Source organism: Caretta caretta, chromosome 1 (genome assembly GCF_965140235.1).
Source record: "Caretta caretta isolate rCarCar2 chromosome 1, rCarCar1.hap1, whole genome shotgun sequence".
In the NCBI taxonomy this organism is placed as follows: domain Eukaryota; kingdom Metazoa; phylum Chordata; order Testudines; family Cheloniidae; genus Caretta; species Caretta caretta.
In genome coordinates this window covers 204,826,330-204,849,555 of record NC_134206.1, presented here as the reverse complement: position 1 = coordinate 204,849,555, position 23,226 = coordinate 204,826,330, and the positions used below count along the sequence as shown (strand labels likewise).

The following is a 23,226-nucleotide window of genomic DNA, read 5'->3' as shown; positions in this document are numbered from 1 at the left end:
CCTCTCTGGGTCTCAGTTTTTCCACCTTCAGAGCGTTATTTACCCCTTGTGTGAAACTTGCTATGTAAGTGCAAAGTGATACGTGCTTTCATTCTGCTTCCTTCTCCGCACCACTCATCTCGCCACCACACTCCCTCGATGTTGCCACCCCCATAACATGGAGAACCACCCCATCACTGAAGGGAAGGACAGCTAGACCTTCTAGAGAGAGCCACTCCTGTTGCTCTACGGGCAAGGCAGGACCCCAGGGCTTAGAGAGGGTAAGCAGAGGGTAGCTGAGTTGTTCCTTTTCACTTCCCACTTGACTCAAGTATTTGTATCACATCTGTGACCAAGTGGAACACAAAGCAGATAGCTCAGGGTATGTCTCTGACGGAGCTGGGGAAGGACTACAGAGCAAGCTAGCTAGAAGGCTGAGGGGTGCTCAGAAGCAGACAACTCCTGAGATCTTGGTAATTGCTTTGACTAGTTCAGACTATCGATCATGGCTGATATGCACAAACACATTGGATTTTTTCAGTTTTCATACCTCTGCCAGCCACAAGTCACATTTCAATATCGAATATTTTCTTTGTTCTTCCTGTGCAGCAATGGGGACTGTCCTGTGAACCCCTCTTCTCCCTGTGACAGGGCAGAGAAGATTGGGTGGGGGAAGAGAATGACACCTACATATTGGAGAAGTGGTGGTAGGAGGTCCCACGCTAAAGGGGGGATGAGAGAAGCAAGTACTTAGCCCGTAAAACAGCAGTCCCCAAACTTTCCAGGTTGCATCGCCCCTTACCTTTGCCTTTCCCCATCCCAAGCCAGGGCCGGGAGCATGGCCACAGCTTCCGGGGAGGAAAGGGGGGAGGCAGACATGGGGAAGGGGGCCAAGGCTAGGGCCACAGCTGGGGGCAGGTCTGGAGCCAGGGCCGGGTGTGGAGCCACAACTGGGGGCCGAGGGTGGGGGCGGGGCCGGAGCAGAGCTGTGAGCAGAGCGGGGCTGGATGGCGCTCCCTCCCCACCCCGAATGGGGCCTGGGCCCCCCAAACATTCCCCGGCACCCTCCTAGGGGAGTGCACCCCACAGTCTGGGGACCTCTGCCGTACGAGGTAATCATTTTGGCTTCAACTAAGCTTCTGGAGTTTCAGCCTAATTGAGATTCACTTGTTAAGGCCTTCTGCCTCACTCACTCCTTCCCTTTACCCACAATGCCAAACTGAACTATACCAGTATAAACCCCCTTTGCACCAGTGCAGCCTACCTCCATGAGGGGTTTGTACCACTGTAACTCAGTCAATGCCGATACATCAACGCATATCTTCTTAATGTAGCCATGGCCTGATTCTTCACTGCCTTGCACCTGGTGTGTAATTAATTCCTGTGCGTAGTGGATTTAAAATACCACCATTTGGACTTGGTCACATTTTACATTCATTTTTCACAGGTGTAAGTGACACACAAGATGCAAGGCAGTGGAGGATCAGGCCCAATGCGTACATTACATCATAGGTCCACTGTGACCTCAGTTAGGCCCAGAGACTTTTAAGGCATTTTTGCCAGCTTTTACCAGGCTTAGTCCTGGGTGAATTTTTCTTGACAGGCCCATGGTCTGTATCTGGTCTATGCTACTATGTTCAGAAGAGTCTTACATGTTAACGTCAGAAGGGATCGTTCTGATCATCTAGGCCGACCTCCAGCATAACGCAGCCCAGAGAACCTCACTCAGTGACTCCTATACCAAGCTCATAACTGTTTGACTGGGAGCATATCTTTAGAGCAACATCCAGTCTTGATTTATAGACTTCCAGCGATGGAGAATCCGCCATCTCCCTAGGTAACTGTTAGTACAGTCCATGCAATTACTCAGTCCTGGACTTTGCTAGCACTGCTTTATGCATGTTTCTGCAGTCAGAGGCTCCTTTAGCCTCCCTGACAGACCACAGCTACCTGTGAATGGCATATATTATGCAAGAGCAGGGTAATGGGGAAGGAAGGGAGGGGAAGGGCCAATTAAAACTAGAAACCCTGGAACAATTAAAATCAGGTGATTGACAGAGCCAGCGAGAGGATTTGACTGCAGGAAGATAACCTGTTTGTGAATACAGCCCCATTTTATCTCCCACCAATTAAATTAAGTTCTCTTTGGGCTCCAGATTTTTTTTTAAAAAAAACCCCTAAATAAACATTGTAATGCTGCATACTTCTTAATACTTCTAATCTTCTGACTAGCAGAGCAAAAAATTAATATCCTCCTGTCTCGGTAAGAGGGAAACCAGAGATGCCATTGGGAGGAGGAAACAGGAAAAGATGAGCAACCAACCTCCCAGAGTATTTAGGTACAAATGTGTGTGACTGCAGATACAGAGGCCAAATACACCTCTTAGTTACAGAGATGCTTAGGCTCAAATAATGGTTGGGGGAAGAGGTGGTGTTATATCACCTTTTCACTCTTTTCCCTCTAATCCTATGGACAGCTAGGTTGTTTGGCCCTGGTGCGACTAAGAGCAGCCTCAGGGCCGCTGTAAATTACCAGCTCCTGGTGATGGCTCCCTAATGGCCATTCTGCCTGAATACGACTGCCAAAGTGCAAGGTGAGCTGGAAGTGTCATCCAAACTCTACTAGGATTCCCCCTACACTGCAGACAGCAGGAGTGAGTGGAATAGAGTTGGCTAGTCTAGCTTTATACCACCCAAATATTCCCCCGTACAAAAGGAATCCCCAGATAGCTGTATCAGACAGTTCCCTCCCCCTGCCCCCCCTTTGTGCTGCCGGAGCACTGAGGCTCTGGCCCACAGTGTGTCAATTCAGAGTAACTCCACTGAAGTCTGTAGAGTAACTCCAGCTGGTCACTGGTATGAATGAGACCAGAAGGAGGCCTTTAACATACATGGGCCTAATGAGCCTGTTTCTGATCTCCCTCCCACGCACATAAATCTGGAGTAATGCCACAGAACTCTGTAGAGTTACACTAGTGTAAAGCTGGGAAAGCACAGATGTAATGGGGTTGATTCCCCTGTCTTGTACCTAATAGACTTTCTTACACCTGTGCAAAATGGGTGTAGAACACTGCCAGGTGAGAGCAGTGGGGTTTTACACCTTCTCTGCACGGATGTAAAATGGTTCAAGGCTGAGGAGGATGAGGCTCAAGTGTATAAATACAGAAGCTGATGCCGGGTGCCCCAAACACAGGCTATCCTTAAAGTCAGCGCTGTTCCCAGTTCCCTGTTTCCATCATCGGTAGATGTGCTGCCAAGTGAGTGATCAGCAGGACTTGCTAAGGAGCCCACACATATCCACAGAGGGAAGAGAGGAGGAGGCTGATGAATTTTGCATGATCTGAGAGAGACAGGGCATGTGCTGCTCTCCCTCACAGCAGAGAGCAAACACAGGCGGTTCTTTAAAAAGAATCACCAAATGCCTCCCCGGCCCCCTTCCCTTGGCCCTACCTTACTTCTGCAAAGCCTATTTGAAGGCTTTTTGGAGTCATGTGTGGCATGTGCGATCAGCTGTGCACTCGGTGCTTTCTCTAAGGTACAGCTAGCTCCCCTCAAAACAGCTTCGCTTTCATTCCCGGGCCCTGCCTTGGACTTGGAGAGCACAAACAAGATGGCTTTCCACCTCCCCTCCCCTCCCTGCCTAGGTTCCCCATTCTGAGTCGCAGCTTGTGCCACAAAACATTGTCAAACACGAGCTGGAGTAGCTGCCTGGCTCCTGCTCCAGCTCTGCTGCAAAGACATATGGCCACCACATGAAACAACATGTCAGTCTCTTGGGGCCTGATTCGCCATTGCTTTGTGTCCTGTGTAGTGAGAATGGCAGGGTTTTACACTCACAACACACAGGTATAAATAGTTTACATAAGGGGCCTGATTCTTAGCTACCTTAAGGCCCCTATAAGCTGCTCTGCCACCATAAAGGGGACTTAAAGTGAACAGAAAGAGCCCCCTGAGAACACTGCCTGGGCAGAGGCAAGCCTAGCCTGTGGAGAGCTGTAAGGGCATGAAGCCCTGGCCCAGGGGCAGATGAGGTGCACAGTTGAAGTGCATTGCCCTCAGGGGACTGAGCGTGCCCTCAGAATACAGGAAGCACAAAGCTTCAGGCCACTTTACATTCCTCTGCTTCAAGTGCAGGAAAGGAGTATCTGCCAGTTGGGTCCATGGTGCCAGGCTGTGGAGAAGCACGTCTGCAGTCTTGGCTGCTGTACGTCAGTGATCTGCTCTCTGTAGTGAGAGGGAAAAAGGTCTGTGGACTTGCAGGTAAAACCCAGGACACAGGAAGGCAGAGGATCTGGATTCTAATCCAGACTTTGCTGCAGACTCACTGTGTAAACTTGGGCAAATCACTTCCTCGCTCTGTGCCTCATTTTTCTGATGGGGAAAATAAAGAGACTATACCACTCCCCTACTTTTGCATGGGGGTTGCAAGGCTGAATCCATTAATGAACAGTCTGGTTGCCGGTGGGCCTTTGGCAGCTGGCATAGTTTAGAGCAGCCTGGAGGTTTCGGGAAACTACACAGAGTGGGGGGAGGGGTGTGCTGGAGTGGTACTGGGACTGCGGAGCACAAAAAACAATTTTGTGTGCAGTGTTTCTTGGTGATATGAACCATGCCATGGTGTCCTCATCACGGCCTCTGGAAGACTGTCTCAAAGAGCTCACTGGCAGGACAGTTTACCTGATATTCAGCTTAAGTGTTCCTTTGTTTAATTTCATCGCATTATCCTTAACTAGACTTTCTTGGACCAGACTGTCACTACCGCTGCATCTCTTATGAGCATCTTTCCACATTTCTGGGTGCACATTCTTCCCTACCCTTTGATTTTGCTTATTTTTTCACATATTTTTTTCCATTGAAATATAAATCTGGTCCTGAGCCACAGAACTTGGTGTTGGATCCAAAGTTTCTCAAAGGTCAGGCACATTTTAATCCAAAGTTTCGGGTCAAGCCCTTTTGTGTTAACACACACACAAGCAAACACAAAGAAAAACATCCTGTGTGGGATTTGTAGTAGCTCTTAGCACTGGCCTAATTTTGTGCCCGCTGAAACAAATGGTAAAACTCCGACCAACTTGAATGGAAGCAGAGTTAGATCAACATTGAGCCCCTTTGAAAATCCCATTCAATATGGAAAAAAATCTATATTAATAAATTGTTGAGGTGTTGGTTTTAATTCAGGAACAAAGAGGTACCATCAAGATAAAAAAATCACCATGTATTATTAAAACCAACAGAATTTTTAAAAAGCTAATTTGCTTTTCATCATTTCTCTATGTTTTTGTTTACTTTCTGCACATCACTCAGCTTGGACAGTGGAACTATACTGGTCATTTTTGTTAGGCTTTTCCATACACATGGAGCAGCCATACGCTTGCAGTTTGAATGACTTTTAGCTTACCTTAAGGGAAACAGCAAAATAAGAAAGCACAAAGGTAAAGTCTCAATGAGAGCGAGCAGGGTGTGTGTCTCCTCCCTTACATGCTGCACCACTCTGCCTTACAAAATGGCAGCTGTCACTGCAGACAAATGCCTTAGAAATTTAGAGTGTGCTATAGAAAACATAATTTCATCGTAAACAGCTACATACAGCACAAGTGTCATTCTGTATGCCCAATCCTTGCATCTGCTCTCAGTGTACAACCTAAGGTAGGGTGCCATATTTCCCTATGCTGAATACAGGACACCTGGTAAAATTAATTGAATTCAAGCGAGTTCAATGCCAATCAGTTGTACAAACATACAAATTCACATCAAGTTGACTGAGCCCCTGCTAAAAAGAAATACTGCATAGTTGGATTATTTTTATTTACCTTATCTTCAAGGCTTTAGAGTTCACATGGGGAGGAGTGACACACACACTTCTAATTCTTCCTCCCCCCCACACACACAGAGGGGTGACACACACACACTTCCGTACACCTCTGTCACACAGGGGGGTGACCGACCGACCGACCCCACCCTCCCTGCCTGGCTGGGCCCCCTGGATGGACCCACCTCTCCTTGTACCTGGCACCACATTTTACCGAGGCAACACGTGGGGGAGCATGCAGGGTCATATGTCCCCCCTCCCCATATTTCTGCCAGAGTCCACACCAGAATGTGGTCAGCAGCAGCCTTTTGGGAGGGACTACAAGGGAACTGCTTCCAGCCACAGGGGAGGTGTGGAGGTGAAGGAATGACCTGACCTGTGTCTTTGCAGAGCTCATAGAAAATCAGGGTTGGAAGGGACCTGAGGAGATCATCTAGTCCAACCCCCTGCTCAAAGCAGGACCAGAACCCTAAATGGCCCCCTCAAGGATTGAACTCACAAGCCTGGGTTTAGCAGGCCAATGCTCAAACCACTGAGCTATCATAGAAAAGTGGGAATCCCCACCTCTCCTGTGTAACTGGAAGCAGCTTGTCCCTTCCTGTCCCCACAGTGTTGAGAGGCAGCTAATACCTCCAGGCTGCTGTTGGCCACCAACATAACCCAGCCACCTCCTGTCCTCTGGCTACACAGCAGCCAGGAAACGGTTAAGCCCTAAGGCTGCCTTGTGCACCAGGCCCAGGGAACCTGACTGCAGGGGCTTCAGCGAACCAGAGAAGTGGCTCAACAGAGGAGGGTGCCTAGGGGAAAGAGCAGCCTTGTGCTCCCTGGAGGCAGGACCAGGAGGTGGGGGCGAGGAGAGAGCTAAGCTCCTGCCCCAGGGGCTGCTGTGGAGCCTGCAGATTCGGGTTGTGAACAAGCTGGAAATCGCCTCCCCCCCATGTCAGAGTTTAGCTGAGGGGCAGAGAGGCTTCCCTATGCCAGCGCTGTGCGGGGCTTTGGCACATGCAGGGCTCGGCTCTTCCAGGCCAGCACCCGGGGCCAGAAGATCTTGGGCTTTTTCGGGGCACTGGCCCAGCCAGAGGATGTGGGGGAAGGCTGTTGATGAGCTCAGCACCATGGGGGGATATAGAGGAGCAGCAGAGCTGCGGGGTGTGTGTGTGTGATGGAGCAAAGCAGGGAGAGGACAATGGGAGGGGGAGCACGTAAAGGGCTGATGGGTGAGTGGCAGAGGTGACACGTAACCAGCCTGCCCACACTCACCAACTACTGCAACTCACAGCGCACAGTCAGTGCCAGCCGGAGAGCTGGCCGAGAGCTGGCACACAGGGGAAGCTGCACAGACGGAACAGCAAGGAGAGTGGCACGCTGCATCTTTGCCCCGCCACCAGCCTTGCACACCAAACCCCATCATCGGCCAATGGACTCCCCACTTGCCATGGGTGGGTAGGCAGCTGGGGAGCAGGGATCCAGCCAGCAATAGGACCCACCAGTACTAATGGGGGTGGAGGGGGGATGAAAAATATGGGACAATTTGCCTGTTTTTAAGAAAAAGTCAGGACACTTGCAAGAGGGCTTAAATATGGGACTATCCCTTTAAAAATGGGACGTCTGGTCACCCTAACCCTAGGTGCGGGAGGACAGGGGAAGGGAAATCGCCATATGACACTTCTCCACAAAACTCCTGATCCTTGGACCAACCAGGGGTCAGTTCAGTTCCAGAAGTAAGCGGGAGCAGCCTAAGGGCTGCTCTAACTCATGAGGTCTGGTACAGGTCCACAGGAGGCCATTATTCTGTCTGTGGATTGCTAAAGCACAGCAGCACTCTCCCTCAGTACACTCCCAACACTGATGTGAGGCACAGGAAGAGGGCACAAAGCCAGCTATACAAGCTTTACACCAGCTGGGCATTTTGTGGGAAAGTCATCAGTTGCCTATTTAGGGGCAAAGGGACTATATACTGGCCAGGATCTGACCTCCTTTTTCCAGTCACTTTCCCTGGTTATGCCCTAGCTCAGTGCTGGTGTAATGTGATTTTAAAACAAAAACAAACAAACAAGCAAACATGTTTCTTCTAAATTTTTTGGATATGTCATTTCTATTCAGCTGTGGTTTTATAACCCCCAGCCCATCACTCTTTCCCTGTATTTTGTAAGAGATCCCTCATCTGGAGCCTAAGCTAGGTTGAGGGCCTCCAGGACCCCTATCCTACCAACTGCATTACATGCATGTGCCTGTAAAGTTGAGGGGACACTGAGCAGATGCAGGAGTTAATCTGTGTGGATATATAGTTGCATGACTAGGTCCCAGGTTTCCACAGCAAATGCCTCTCATCCCCCTAGTGCACATATATATGAATCACAATAGATCCTTTCTGTGACATGATTACAAAACATACAGCATACATAGAAATATAAAAATGCTGCATATATGTGCATCTAAGGATACAGGAAACATTTGCATTATTTGCCAAGTAGCATGTTCTATTGCTCAGTGCTGCAGAAATCCTTGCCTATTCTGTTATTCAAGCCTTTTTACCTTCCCCTGGCATTCATCTAGTTTGCTGGGCCTCTCATTTACCATTAGGTTCACCCAGTTAAGACACTGGATAGGTTTTTCAGACACTGCCTCCTCCATTTCCATTTTGAAATCTGTTTATTTTTCTTCAGCAAATATAGCTGCATTTTAAAAAGTCACTTCAGAACAAATAAAAGGGGCTAAATGTGGAGCAGGTGCTGTCACAATTTAAACAGGAGAGGGAGTGCAAGGTGTGAATTGATTTTGGGCTGCCCTCCTCAGGGGTGCATAGCAGTCTCACCTGGAGTCAGAAATGCATCTTTGTTCTGCCCAATTGCAGCTCAGTTAAGGGTATAAGAGTGCTCCCCAGGGAGAGGGTGCCTTAGGAGCTACTAGGTAGACAGCAGGATGGGAGTAATAAAGCAGCAAGGGACTTCTTGGGGTAATCTAGTTTGGATATTTTGTAGCTGCCTTTCTTTAGCCTGGGGGGCTCCGAATGTCTTTAAAGATGCAGTATTAGTATGGGACCATAGCCTACTAGATTGTGGCTGGAAGAGCTTGCAGTTAACCCTTCCTGAAAACCATCCTGAGATGATTTCCCTTCTGAGTGCTCTGGGTAAGTGAATTACATGGAATGAGACAGCCTCTTATCTGGCTAGAAGATAAAGCTGGGTGAATAAAAGTGTAAAGTTGAGGGAGCTTTACTCTTACTTCCTCCCTTTAGTGCAGTCCCCTGGGTTCCCCAAGGCATCTGCCCTGTGTAGAAGTGTTTGTATGTGTGCAAGGTGGGTGTGGAAAACCAAACCAACAGAAAAGCAGGCTAGCTCCTCCACTGATGTAAAGTGGTATAATTCTGCTAAACTCAAATGATCTGTCTTAGACCAGCTGAGGCTCTGGCCCATAAACTCAAAAGGGTAGCTAGCATTTTACACTTGCTGCCCTGACTTCCCTGTTACTCCATTGGAGATCTGCTGCAAAGAGCATTCAAGCCCATGATGCACAGGTGCAAGGCTGTGGAGTATTTTGTCCTATTGCTGTTGCCTTTGAGGGGTTGTACTCTATTCTCTCCCCCCCCACACACACATACCTTGTAGGTGTGTCCTGGTGACTTAATACTACTGCATCTGAAGAAGTGGCCTTTTTTACCCATGAAAGCTTATGCCCAAATCTTAGTTTTTAAGGTGCTGCCAGACTCCTTGTTTGTTTAATACATTTGAGGCTCTTGCTCCTAAAAGAGCATAAGCCAAGCTGCCTACCATGTCAAGTCCTGTGGTGCTTCTATGCTAACTGCTTCTACAAACCTGAACTGTACTGCACTATTTCAAAGGGTATTAGCACCATGTTACAGATGTATGCATTGAAAAGCTGAGCAGCAAAGTGACTTGCCTAAGGTAACAGTTGCAGGGGAGGGGTGTAGCCAACCTGGCATGAGCATTAAGAAGCTCCTCCAGATTCTTGCTCTGTGCTTAATCACTAAGCCCTGGCTCTCTCCAAAGATTTCCTGTTTGATCACAAGTGGGTGGAGTCTGGTATTCTTGGACTAGAACTGCAGCTATAGCTATTCTATATGTAAGTGGGGGAATAGTCCCACTCTCGTGGGGAACTTTCCTGGCTTCTGCACTACCCTGGTGAGGTGGGCTAGCGAAAGGATCTGAGTCCTCTCTCCCACTTCCTTTACCCAGTGGCCTCCCTGCCCTTGAGGACTCCCCCTTCCACTCTCCTGTCTGGCAGAGTCCTCGTAACCCCAACAAGGCTGGGCCTAGGATTCCTGGGGGGCTTGACCCCCAACCCTGCTGTGGTCACCTAGGACAGGGGCTAGGGTGTCCCCACTCCGGGCTACTCTCTCTGCATTGGGCACTTCCCTGACCATTACATACAAGTTAAAGCAAATGCAAGTTATTTAATCAACAATTAATCTTAAAAAGAATAAGGGGAAATGGGAAAGGTTAAAGGAAACACATCACCCCGCTCTGTGGCAGGGATCATCACAAACAATGTCTCTGGAATGTCAGGGCAGTTCAGTCTGTCCCTTGTAAGTCCCAGGCCTTCTTCCCAGGCCCTGGCTGTGCTGCAGGGATGCTGTGGGTTGGACACTTGCTCTGGTGGTGGCGTCACGCTCTCAGGCTCTAAGTGGCAGGACCCTTCTTCCCAGTGTTGCCCCTGCCCTGTCGGGGTTACGATCCAAGCCTGGCCTGCAGAGCCTCTTGGCTGAGGCATCTCCCTGTGCTGGGCCCGCTGCCCAGGGTCCCCCTCTGTCTCCCCAGCTGCTCACTGCACCCTGCTCCAGCCCCAGCTGCACCACTCTGTCTCTGCACTGCTGCTGCTCTGCCTCCAGCTCCCTGGGCTGTTTCTTTGGCCCCCTCTGGCTCTGGTTGCTGCAGCTCTGCTCCCAGGGCAAGTCTGCTCTCTCTGGGCTGTGCCCCTGGCTTTGGGGCTGCAGCTCTGCTCCCAGGATAGGGGCTGCTGCTCTGGCACAGCTCTGCTCCCCAGCTTAGCTTGGGCCCCTGCTTTCTCCTTAGCTTGTCCCCATTCTGTCTGACCCAGGCAATTCCAGCTCACACAGAGGATGGGACCCGCCTCGCCTCGCCTCCTGACTCCCTGAGTAGTCTGCCCACCTTGTCATTCAGGCTGACCTGGAGCACTGGCCAATCCCTATTATTCCTGGGGGACTATCAGTCTCAGGTTCCTGGCTTCCCATCAACCCTTCCCCTTCTAGTACTGGAGCTAGCCAACCAAAACACCCCCACGGAATGTTAGTAAGGGGGCAACAGTCCCCTTACATATAGCTTATGAGCTTGCATGGGCTGGAATGCATAAGGGCACTGAACCCTTTCTTTACTTAGGGTTAGTATTGAAGAATTTGCTCTCTGTAGGTCAGGGGTTCTCAAACTGGGGGTTGGGCCCTCCTCAGGGGGTTGTGAGGTTATTACATGGGGTGGTTGTGAGCAGTCAGCCTCCACCCCAAACTCTGCTTTGCCTCCACCATTTATAATGGTGTTAAATATATAAAGTGGCTTTTAATTTATAAGGGGGGGTTGCACTCAGAGGCTTGCTACATGAAAGGGGTCACCAGTACAAAACTTTGAGAACCACTGCTGTAGGGCTACTTACTGAAACAAACCTCTGTGAGGGGTAGTACAACTTTTTCTCTTCCATATATTTCAATAATTGGATAGATTGATCCATACATGTTGGACCCTTCCTATTTCATCACTGAGCAGTTCTGGGTAGCTCAGCTGTTGGGATATGTTTGTCCCACAGGATTCTCTATTGTCTGCTGACTCTAGCCTTCCTTCCTAGATTTGGAAGGACTGCCTCATCCTCTGTCCAACTCTACATGTGGTGTCCTCATCTCTCAGAAACAGGATGGTTCAATGATTGTCACTGCTCCTTACGCTGGGTGTTTCTTCATCAAGAAGGTAGGGCCACTTCTGTCTGCAAGGAATAGCAAAGGGATGCACAACTGTTACCTGGAGATCTTGTTTTCTGGCTATTAGGAACAGTATTTAGTTGGGGGGGGGGGGGAGAGAATGTGGCTGCAATCCAACAATCCCAAATGGAGGCTTAAAACCAAAGGAAAACCTTTCCTACTAGAAAAGGAGGGAGCTTTCTCTCAATCCAGACTGCTAGTGTCTTCAAGTTAAGCTTCTCCAAGACTTGGCAAGCTTCCTTCTCCCATTTAAGGTGTCCTGTACCTTGCTATTGTTCACTCTCTAGAGACCATTGCAGTCAATGAGGAAACAAGTGTGAAGTCATTATAACTAGAATTTTACTCCTCACTTGTAAGAGTTGGTGGTAACACTTTTTTAATAAGCTAAAAAAATTTCTTCAGTTGCATGAGACTCCTTCCTATTAAGGAGTGGTTCAAAATACAAACAAATGCCCTGTTTCTGAAGTGTGTTTGCATGTTGGCTAATGTCAACCATCACTCTTGACTTAAATTCCACAGTATAAATGAGACTTTACTTGCACCTGAAGTCTATGGGAGGGAGCAGTGACTCTGAATTAACACAGAGCCTGCTTGTCCTTTCCCATCTACAAAAATTAGATATACTCCATAATGGAGTCTCTGTGACAGAAGCCAGATGAGAACTGGACCCAACATGTAAGCTACTCCTGCAGTAGGCAAGAAGGCTCCCCTGTCCTTTTTTTTTTAAAGAACTACAAGGTTGTATACCACAACTTGGAGCAGCTGAGTTGAAAGTTTGTGTGCTCCCCAGTTTGGGTTCTTGGGTGGGGGTTGGGGGGGAAATGTGGGGGTGGAAAGACCCAATACTATGACTTATCAATCACAGCTAACCAACAGCTCAAAGTACTCAAGATTCTGGACTTGAACACAGACTTGGGGTCCATCTCCAGGTGAAATGTTCAGACCATCAAACTAATTGTCTCGCCTCAGCTGAGGGTATAATGCCACCTGAGGCAGCTTTAGGAGCCAGAGTTCACAAACTTGACCTGGTATGTCACTGAGAAATGGAAGATGCTTCTGGATGGCTAAGCACTCTCCATAACATGTTCCAGGTCCTCAAAATCCTGGGTCTGAAAGCCACTCTGCTCAGAATGGGCTTTGGTGTGGTCCCCATTAGTCCACCCATTGAAGGAGTATGGTTGGTTAACTTGTGATGGAGTGGGGGGAATACTCTTCCTTTCTTAGGAACAGGAGGAGGGGTGGAGAAGCTCTAATCACCTTGGTTTGGTTTCCACCCGCTCTTTCTGCAGAATGGTTATTTCCTCATGACTATCCGAATTAAAGGAATAGATGACACTGGGGAAGTATCTTTCCATGAAGAAGAACTGAGATGCCCAATCCACCTGCCAGGTACAATTTTAGGTTCCAATGTCCCAGCCTGAAACTGTACTGGCTGCTGTTCTGGGGTGGGGTGGCAGGGGGAAGAAACACTATGTACCTTAGTGTGCTGGTTTGCCACATCACTTGGTGTTGGGTGCTCTTTAGAGACTCAAGTGGCTGTGGTGCCTCAAAAGCCTAGAATACATGGGAGGCCAGACTGATGCATAGTGAACATGGGCTGCCACAGTGCCTAGAAGAGACAGGCACTCTGCTATATGGCTCCAAGTGGAGCAGGGTTCATTTGACTTGAACTAACATTTCTCCTCTCTCCAGCTCTAGATGCTCCAAGCACTAGCGTGTGCACAGCTGTTCTGCACCCAGACAGGCTGCCTTGTGCCACACCACCTGTGTCTCAGGAAGAATGTGAAGGGAAAGGCTGCTGCTATAGCCTTGGTGACCCTGTTGCTCCTTGTTACTATGGCAACACAGGTGGGTTGGAATCCTAAAGGTGTATCTTGGAGTGACCAAGTGGAATCTGAGCATCTTAACCAGGTGTCTAGTGTAGTTGGGAATGCTACCTTCAGAGCTGGAGCTACCATGAGACTGTTCCACTGGAATTTGGCTAGCACCATCTCAAAGTTTAGGGCCAGAAGGGACCATCATGATCATCTAGTCTGACTTCCTGTACATCACAGGGCACAAACCTGCCCACCCCACTCTGTAATAGATCCATAACCTCTGGCTGAGTTGCTGAAGTCTTCAAATCTTAATTTAAAGACTTCAGGTTCCCCAGAATCCATCATTTACATTAATTTAAACCAGCAAGTGCCCATGCTCTGTGCTGCAGACAGTTTAAAAACCCTTAGGACCTCTGCCAAGCTGATGCAGGGAAAATTCCTTCCTGACACCACATGGCAATCAGACTAGGGGGGTTTCAAACTTCATGTACTGCAACCCCCTTTTTGACAATGAAAATTACTACAAGACCCCAGGAGGGGAACAGAAGCCTGAGCCCATCAACCTGGACATGGGGGCAAAGGCCAAAGCCCAAGGGCTTCAGCTCCTAGCAGGGGGCCTATAACCTGAGCCCTGCCACCTAGCTGCTTCCTGCCCTGGGTGGTAGGGCTCAGGCTTCACCCCTGGGCCCCAGAAAGTCTAACACTAGCCCTGGTGACCTATTAAAATGGGGGTTGTGATTCAGTTTGAGAACCACTGAGTTAGATCAAGCACATGTGGGTAGATCCACTAAACCTGTGACCCATGAACTGCTTGCAGCCCAATCTGCACAGAGCTGCAGCCCATGTGACAGCCTCATTGCCATAGAGGTGGTATCGTATGCAACCCACATAACCCAGTGTGGGTCACATGCCCTTCCATCTAGTGTTCCACCTCCAGCTGTTGGAGGTAGAACATCTGCAATTGCTATTGGCAAATTTTTAGGCCATTGTAGGTAGGCATCATACCATTCCCTTTGATAAATTTCTATCAAGCTCGGTCTTACAGGCAGTTAGGGTTGGGTTCCCCCTGCACTACTCCCTTTGGAAGGCTGTTCCAAATCGTCCCTCTTCTGAAAATTAGAAACCTTTGCCTAATACCATCTAAACTGGTTGATAGACAGTTTATATACACTGTTTTGCCAACATCTGGCCTTAACTTGTGTAACTCAACTGTCTCTCCCTGTTATACTCCGATTGCTCTCTATAAATACATTCATCTCCCCTCAGCCTTTGTTTTAAGGAATTTGCTTATTTAGCCTAACAAGTCTCCTCTCAAGGCAGGTTTTCCATTCCTCTGGAACAGGTACAGAGAAGGGTTTCTAGGATGACCAGTTAGACTTAAACATGGGAGACCATAACTGCCACAGTATTCCAGATGAGGGCCTCACTAGTGCCTTGTATAATGGCAATAACTTCCCTCTCTCTACTAGAAATACTTACCTGATGCATCCTAGGATTGCATTAGCTTTTTTCACAACCACGTCACATTGGCAGCTCATGGTCAAGAACAGGCTGACTAACACACCTGGGGGTCTTCACCTTTGTCACTTCCAAGTGATAAGTCCATAGCTTATAGCAAAAATTCTTGTTAATGCAAAGCAGAAGTTAGGGACTATTAAATTTCATCCTATTCCTCCAGTTTGAGTTTGTCCAAATCTTCTTGTAGGATATTCCAGTCCTCCTCCACATGGGCAATACCTCTCAACTTTGTCATCTACAAATTTTATTAGTACACTCCCATTTCTTGTGCCAAGGTTACTATTAGATGTCTTAAGACTGATCCAAAACCAGTCTTTGAGGAACTCCACTACTAACTAGCCTCTGGCTTGGCAGTTCACCTTTCAGCATAACTTGTTGTAGCTTCCCCTTTAACCAATTCCTTGCCCAACTTTTGATTCTCCATTAAACTGGAGAAGGGGATTAACTTCACATGTAGAATTGTATCCCATGCTAAATTGGGATAGCTGTCTCAAACACCCAGATGTGGTCTGATGGCTTGTGTTCAAGAATTGAAACACTAAGGGTGGAACAACATAGGCACTGAAGTCCCCCACTGCAATCGACAATGTCCACTGAGCCCTTTGGGCACCTAATGACACTTGGTGCCTGAGGTTTTTTCCAAAAGTAAAAATTCCCAGGTGCTTATTTCCTTCTAGGGTGCAGCAGCAGTGGGCATATCCAGGGGCCAGTCTCAGACCAGGGCCCCAGAATGGTACTCTGAAACGTGTCTTGCCCTGGTTCATGTAACAGCCGTGTTAGTCTGTATTCACAAAAAGAAAAGGAGTACTTGTGGCACCTTAGACTGCTCAATTTATTTGAGCATGAGCTTTCGTGAGCTACAGCTCACTGCATTGGATGCATACTGTGGAAACTGCAGAAGACATTATATATACACAGAGACCATGAAACAATACCTCCTCCCACCACACTCTTCTGCTGGTAATAGCTTATCTAAAGTGATCATCAAGCTGGGCCATTTCCAGCACAAATCTGGATGAAATGCTAGGTCTCTTGCAAGCAAACACCATCAAAGGGCACAGAGCTGTCCTTCCTCCACACTTAAAGTCTCAGACCATAATCCATGCCTTGCTGACTTTCATAACTGTTGCTGCTGGTGAACTTTCCCAATTAACTTTGGAGGGCCTGGCTGAGTGGCCAAACTCCTAGCAGGCATTCCTTGATAGTTTGCTGCCTTAAACTATCTCTACACAGCCAGGGTCAGGCTTGTAAATGTCAGATCCTAAACCTAGTGAGACTTGTCTAAAACTCCTGGCTGGTTCCATCCCCTCATGGGAAGGAGGCAGAATTAAATCTCATCACTAATAAAACCTTGGGAAGGGCTGGAAATGATAGCATTGGAGCTGGCCTTGGTAACTTTGGGTGGGTCTGCAAAACTGTTCCCCTCCTCCCAAAGTAAACCTGCCACCATCACACCACTGTGCATTAGGCATGCCTGTAGGTGTCACATGATTAGCAAGATGACAAGAATACAAAAAATCCAAGGTGAGTGAGTTTGGTGCATATCTTCCACAGGCCTCAGTTAAGATGGGGAGGTGTATAACTATAAACACAATCGCTGCTCTGAAGGACCATCATACTTATTCTCCCAACACCTACTGCAGAAAGAGGCCATTGTTGGATGACTAGTTTGCATCCTTTCCCAACTGAAAGGGATCAATATTTAAAGAGCAAAGACTCTCCCTCTGTTTTTGGGCCCCATCTGACTTGGGAAAGCTAAGGTTGGCTCTGCTGGGTGCTACAGGGAGCAAATCTGTTTGAAGAGAGGCTTGCTGAGGGACAAGATGGCAGCATTCTCTGTATAGAGTCTAACCAAGTCTTTCTGCTGCATGTCTTTCAGTGACAGCACAGTGTACAACTGATGGCCAGTTCTCCATAGCAGTCTCTAGAGATGTGACTTTGCCACCACTGATCCTGGACTCTGTGCATCTGGTCAGTGGGCATGGCAGTAGCTGTATCCCTGTGGCCAAGAGTAATGCCTTCGTTCTGTACAGATTCCCACTCTCTGCTTGTGGAACTACTTTCCAGGTAAGAGGGCAGCAGGAAAGGGAGATGGCCTTCCATGACTTCTCTTCTCTGCTGGGGGGTGGTCTTTGCTGCTGCTTGTCAGGGTCTGAGTGGGATAAACTAGTTTGTTTCTTCAATAAATTTCATGGCTATTAGAAATTCTGGTAGAAAAGGTTGAAGAGGTGGACACCTAGGAAGGAGTGTCTGGGTGAATGAGAAGTAGCCACTAAGGGAATGCCTCTGCTTTCCCTCTAAATGAACATCCAGGGGAGCAAATCACCCCTTATTTCTGGCTCAGTGGCTCAGGCCACTCATCACTAACTCTGTATCTCTCTTGCTTTAGGCAAGAGCCAAAAGGCAGAGCTGGATACTCAAGAATGCCAAGTTCTTCCAATTTGGGACCATACCCTTCTGGAGTCCTTGCAATGATTAATGCTAATCCCTTTTCTGTACAGGGAGCTGGAGACCAGGGTGTGTATGAGAATCAGCTTGTGGCAGACAGGGATGTGAGAAGCTGGAGCACAGGGTCTATCACCCGGGACAGCACCTTCAGGTACTTGTGTGTGTTAAGCTCTAGGGAGGCCTGTATGGGAAGGATGTTCTAGATTCCTCTGACCTTCTGGTGGTGGTCAGGAGCACTGCTAACCTGACAAGACTCTGCTAATATTGTTCTGAAGGGCAGAAATCTGCAGGTGGAGTGGATCTGCCTGCATGTTTAAGAAGGGACTTCCTAGCCACAACACTGCCATCTGCATTTCTCTGCAGAGGGCTACTACCAATCCCCTGAATACAGGGTTTGGGGGAACCCTATATGGACACAGTCTTTACAAGTCAACTTAAATCCTTCCCAAGTAACAAGCTTAACAGAAGCCACTTTTGGACAGGAATAAACATCTATGGGGGGAATTCCAGTATAACTGTACTAGTCTAAATTAATGCCTGGAGTTACATCAAACCTTTGTGTATAGAGTTGGCCTAAGGCAGACTCTGGGGTGGGGAATATGGGGAGAGTTGGGAGAACAGGATCAACACCCTAGTGTATTCAGCTGACTGGCTGCTGGGATGGGCTTGGGATGACCAAGTAGCTTGTCTCACCTGACAGGATGACTAAAACTATGGCACAGGAGGAGGGACTAGGACTTGAAAACCTCCCCATATCTCCTGATGCATTTGATCTCCCTTGTAGCTGTAACTCTTCTACCTTAGAAGAGACTCCTGAAATTGCTTGTGAATCTCTTTCTATACATGACTAGTTGATGGTGGTCAGGTGGCTCCCTCATGGGACAGGGAGATGCACTGCACAGCATGGAACTAGCTGGCTGCTAAGGGGAATAGAACACTCATTTGACTCTTCCTGTGCACACCAGGCTACATGTCAGCTGCAGCTACTCCACTGGGGACTTCCTTCCACTCAATGTGCAGGTCTTCACCTTGCCACCACCTCCACCAGTCACTCAGTATGGCCCCCTCACTCTGGAGCTGAGGATTGCCACAGGTAAGTGACATCTACCTTAGCAGAGGCTAAAATGCTTGGAGCCCACCATGCCTGGGTACTCTTTCTGGAGAACTCCCATTGCCAACAACCAGATTGGAGGTGGGGGATGGAAAAACAAGTTCTCAATGTCATAGGAGATTGGTGGTTCCTACAGGGAGCTGCTACTTAAGTCTTAGAGCCCTGAAGTGGCAACATTAAGTACATAGAACAGGGAGATGCAAGTCCAGGGTAATGTTACTAGCAGTTTTCCCAGGGTCTGAAGATCCAAAGAACTAGCATGGTTTTGTGATCAACTGATGTCCAAGTCATTGCAGCTCACAGAAGAACCTGCAATAGCAGGCTCTTTCCTGACTGTAAAATGTCCCCTCTTCCTCAGTTTACTGGAGTCTTTTCCTTATGGGGAAAATAGATGCCTCAGTTGTGGATAGCTATGGAATAGTATTAGTTGCTGTCAGACAGGATTCTGAATTAGTTTGAGCACTGGTCTGATCTGCAATGGGAATTCCTGTGCAAAGCTCCCCATATCCAAGTCTTTATAGAACCAAGACTTACCACAGTGGACCCTAAAGAGACAGTTCTCCATTATGTCCTGATCTCACTCTTGCTTAAGACTGTAACTCTCATCCTACAGACCAACAGTATAGTAGATACTATGTCAACAGTGACTATCCTGTGATTAAACTTCTGCGGGATCCAGTCTACATGGAGGTCCGAATCCTGCAAAGAACAGACCCAAACCTAGCTTTGGTTCTGCACCAATGCTGGGCCACCCCAAGCACTAATCCCATGCAGCAGCCACAGTGGCCCATTCTAGTGGATGGGTAAGTGACTGGTTCAGGAAATGTATGGGGCTGTGGAAGGCTACTAGTGGGCTCCTGTCTCACTGCAGCTTGCCTTTCTCAGGTGTCCATACACAGGTGACAACTACCAAACAAAGCTCATCCCTGTGGGAGCTGCTTCAGGGCTGCAATTCCCATCACACTACCAGCGCTTCATCATCAACACCTTTACCTTTGTGGATCTTGCCTCCCAGAAGGCACTTAGTGGACCAGTAAGTCTTATGTAGTTCAAAATGCCTTGTTTCAGATCCTGTGTCAGGCTTGTTGGTCATGCTTGGAAAGATCCCCATACTGAGTTAAAACTTGGTAGAATCATGTTCAATCTATTAATGGCACAACCCCCCACACACACTGAAAACACTACAGAATTATGATTTAGGAAGGAGCCTGACTGGCCTTGCAGCATTAGTCTTGGGCCTGCACCTCCTTTCCAGCACTGCAAGGTCTACCAAGCTCTGAACAGAAATTCCAAGTGGCTTTGGTGGCTTCCACCTATCCAGATGTCCTAATTAGCAACAAGCTAGGACTCCTTTTTTAGCAGCCAGTCTCCTTCACTCCTTACACTGAACTATTTGGATCCAGATACCTTGCTGTTCCAACCCCTCTAATGTTAAACACTTAACAGTCTTTACTTCCCCACCCCTTCAGTCAGTTCTGGGTCTCCCAGGGGAGATTGGGGAGACTTGGCTGCTTACTTGATGAAATAATACTTTGCAAAACCATAATTTTATGGTTACTAGCTACAAGTTCAGAGGTTTTCTTCAGTCTACCTCTTGCATCTTCCCTTACAGGTCTACTTTCACTGCAGTGCTTCAGCATGTGTCCCATCTGCAATGGAATCCTGCAAAACTCTCTGCACCATGACAAGAGGTAAGAGCTATATACCTAACTTCAGGATGGGGCCAGAGGCACAATGCTTGCACAAACATCTTTTTGAGGATGGAGGGCTTCAAAGGTCTTGTGCCCTTATTTCCCAAGGTCATACTTTCTGTGGGCTGGAAATAACTCTTAGTTGAGCAACATGGCTTTAACTTTCCCTAGGGAGTAGGAAAGACTGATTGTACTGGGTCCAAGGAGAGATGCCAAGGTCACCTGGAAGGATGGGGTATCTATGGGTACTCTCAGGAGTATAACTGATCTCCCTCCAAAGTGAGGAGCTTCAGGAGAGGTTAAGGCTAAATCTGACACAGCTCACTTAATCAGTTTTGGCATGGCACTCTAAAAGGCTCTCTACCCCAGAGATACTAAAACGATACACAAGAGCTACTTGACAATGGGGAATATTTGGAGGCTCATTTTTGGTGTTGCAGTGATGGGTTTTGAGGATGACTGAGTAATGGTCTGAACAAACACTGGAAGCCATGCCCTAGACATGGGCTACATAGGAAAACCTGCATAGGTGAGGAACAGGATGGGGGAGGCAAGGACTGAGACCTAGAGTAGGATGGGGGTGTACAGGGCCTTCCTAATAAGGATGAAAACCACCACACTCTGGTACTAATGTCTCCTTGTCTCCAAACAGCAAGAAGAGCACCTGAGAAGCAGGCCTCAGAAAATGCTCCAAGGTACTTGGTGACCACAGAAGGACCTGTGGACTTCCAGAACACTGAAGTGGATCAGACCCTTGAACAGAAAGGTAGTAAATGGAGGTGGTGCTGGTTGTCCCAGCATATTCAATGGTTCTACTGTAGTGCAACACTCCCCTAGAATTGGGGTATGACTTTGGGGATGAGTGGAGGATTGTACCACTAAAATGGTGGTCCCCCTTTTCTTTGGGGACATAATTACTGGACCTCCCATTCTTACTGCAGGCTTTTAAATAAACCTGCTCATCATCCAGCTTGGAAGACAAGTGCTGTAGGGGAAAACTAGGACCTGGATTCTACTTGGCTTAGAACTGGTTGACTCCTAGAGTAGAACAAAAGCCTGAGTGTCAATATGACAAACCATGATGTCTTCATGGAACAACCAGGATAGGGTTTGGGGTTCACCAGTGGAGTGTTGGCCTCCTGAGTAACATAGCTTTCCATCCCTTTCTGCTAACTCTGACTGCCTGCAATTTCATAGAATCCTAGACTAGGGCTGGAAGAGACCTCAGGTCATCTAGACCAACCCCCTGCTCAAAGCAGGACCAACCCCAACTAAATCACTTCCAGCCCAGGAGAAATGGGACTCTGGATGCACAGTAGGGAGGAGCTTCAGAAGCCTGCAGTTGCTAGGGGTCCCCTCCCTTTGTGCCCTAGGGAAGGAACTGGTGACCTTAAATCTGAGGGTCCACATCAGCCCCTCCTTGGGTGGGACTAGCAAACTGGGACAATGTCTATTAAAACAGCTTTGGGGGAGTTGAGAGCAGTGCAATAGCTAAGGAGCTTGCAAACTGATCTCTACAATGTTAAGTTAGCCCCCTTCTGTCTTATAACTTACCTAGCATTAACATATCTTATAGCCACTAGAATCTGGAAGTTAGAAGTACAGATTAAACTAACTGCAACACTGTACCCATGCACTTCCAGCAATGGAAATAGAGTAGGAACCTAGTCACCATTAAGTGGTGGATTATTCATAGATCACCTTTGCCTGAACTGTTGCTTGACCATACATTCCTTCTCACAGGCTCCCAATGGACTAGAGATCTCCTGTCCCAGGAATGGGAGCAAATGATGATGGTTGCAGTAGGAGCTGGTGCTATTGCTCTGGTTTTTGTTGGAGTAAAGTATTGGCAAAGACAAACACTAAAACAAAAGAATATAACCTCTGAATAAAAGTATATGAAGGACCTGTGACTTGGATCTAGTTCTTACTGGGGGGAGAAAGAGGGTCCTTCATGTTTGGCCCTGTGTGAAGTTACCAGTGTCCCTTACAGCAGAAGTGCTGGTCTTTCCACTGAATTGTAGCCTCTGTATTAGTGCACATAACATGGGCATATTTAGGGTGCAGCATGCTACACTGTCAGCACTCCCTAGCATACCTGCATGCTCAGGGGGCTTTCAAACATCTGCAGGGATATAGAGCAAAATAAACATGTCTGCCTCTGTGGCAGCTGGAATGGAACTGTACAAAGAGCTTGACATAGTGTCTGTCACAAGCTGGAACAAGAAGTCTCATACTCAGTTTTCATCTTGTCCCTTGTCCTTACACTGAAGATTTTCTGTCTTCCCACCCCCTCCTGCCCACCAATTAGACATGTTTGACTTAGTCTAAGTTGCTGTCAGACTCCTTGGTTGCTCAGTAAATAGTGAGCTTTATACACTCCAACTGAGAGGACCAACAGCTCCCTCTTCACCCAGGTACCCCTTCAGGAAAAGCCAGCTGTGCTATCCAAGGACAGGTTAGAACCGAGCTGTGCAAGCTTGGAAGAAACAGCCTGGGTCTGTGCATGGAGGAAGTGAAGCCTGCACTCTAGAGTGGTAAGGGGGGTGGGGAGAGGAAAGCTTGAGCTCTTAATTAGTGCCAGCTGTCCTAGCTATGGGCCAACTGCCCCTTTGACCACCAGCCTCCGCTGCTCAGGCAGGTTTTGGGTTTGTAGGTTTCACCTCTCAGGGCAGGGGTTTTAGGCTGTAGATCACTGAGCCTCAGCATGCCAGTCTGTCTAAAGGCTGCTGTCTGCCCTCTCCCTCTAGGAGGGTTCTGAACAGTGTCTTAGTGCAGCATGGTAACTTAGAAGTGCTGGCATCTCAGTACAGATGTTTGTTCAATATTAAAAAAGTTTGCTGCAAAGTATATTTGTTTCATAGGGTGTAGGTCAATCAGCCTTATAGGACTCAGTTGGCACAAGCCAA

The 23,226-nt window shown here is 48.0% G+C and overlaps 1 protein-coding gene across 1 annotated transcript; it reads left to right on the top strand.

Moving 5' to 3' along the window:
* The first annotated feature begins 8,710 nt into the window (after positions 1-8,710).
* On the top strand, positions 8,711-22,209 carry LOC125630199 (zona pellucida sperm-binding protein 4-like). Its single transcript, XM_048835812.1, has 12 exons — positions 8,711-8,918; positions 11,603-11,721; positions 13,022-13,121; positions 13,425-13,580; positions 16,947-17,134; positions 17,569-17,666; positions 18,481-18,608; positions 19,240-19,429; positions 19,512-19,659; positions 20,239-20,317; positions 20,970-21,083; positions 22,061-22,209. The coding sequence occupies exons 1-12, from the start codon at positions 8,711-8,713 to the stop codon at positions 22,207-22,209; spliced, it is 1,677 nt and encodes a 558-aa protein (XP_048691769.1).
* The last annotated feature ends 1,017 nt before the right edge of the window (positions 22,210-23,226 follow it).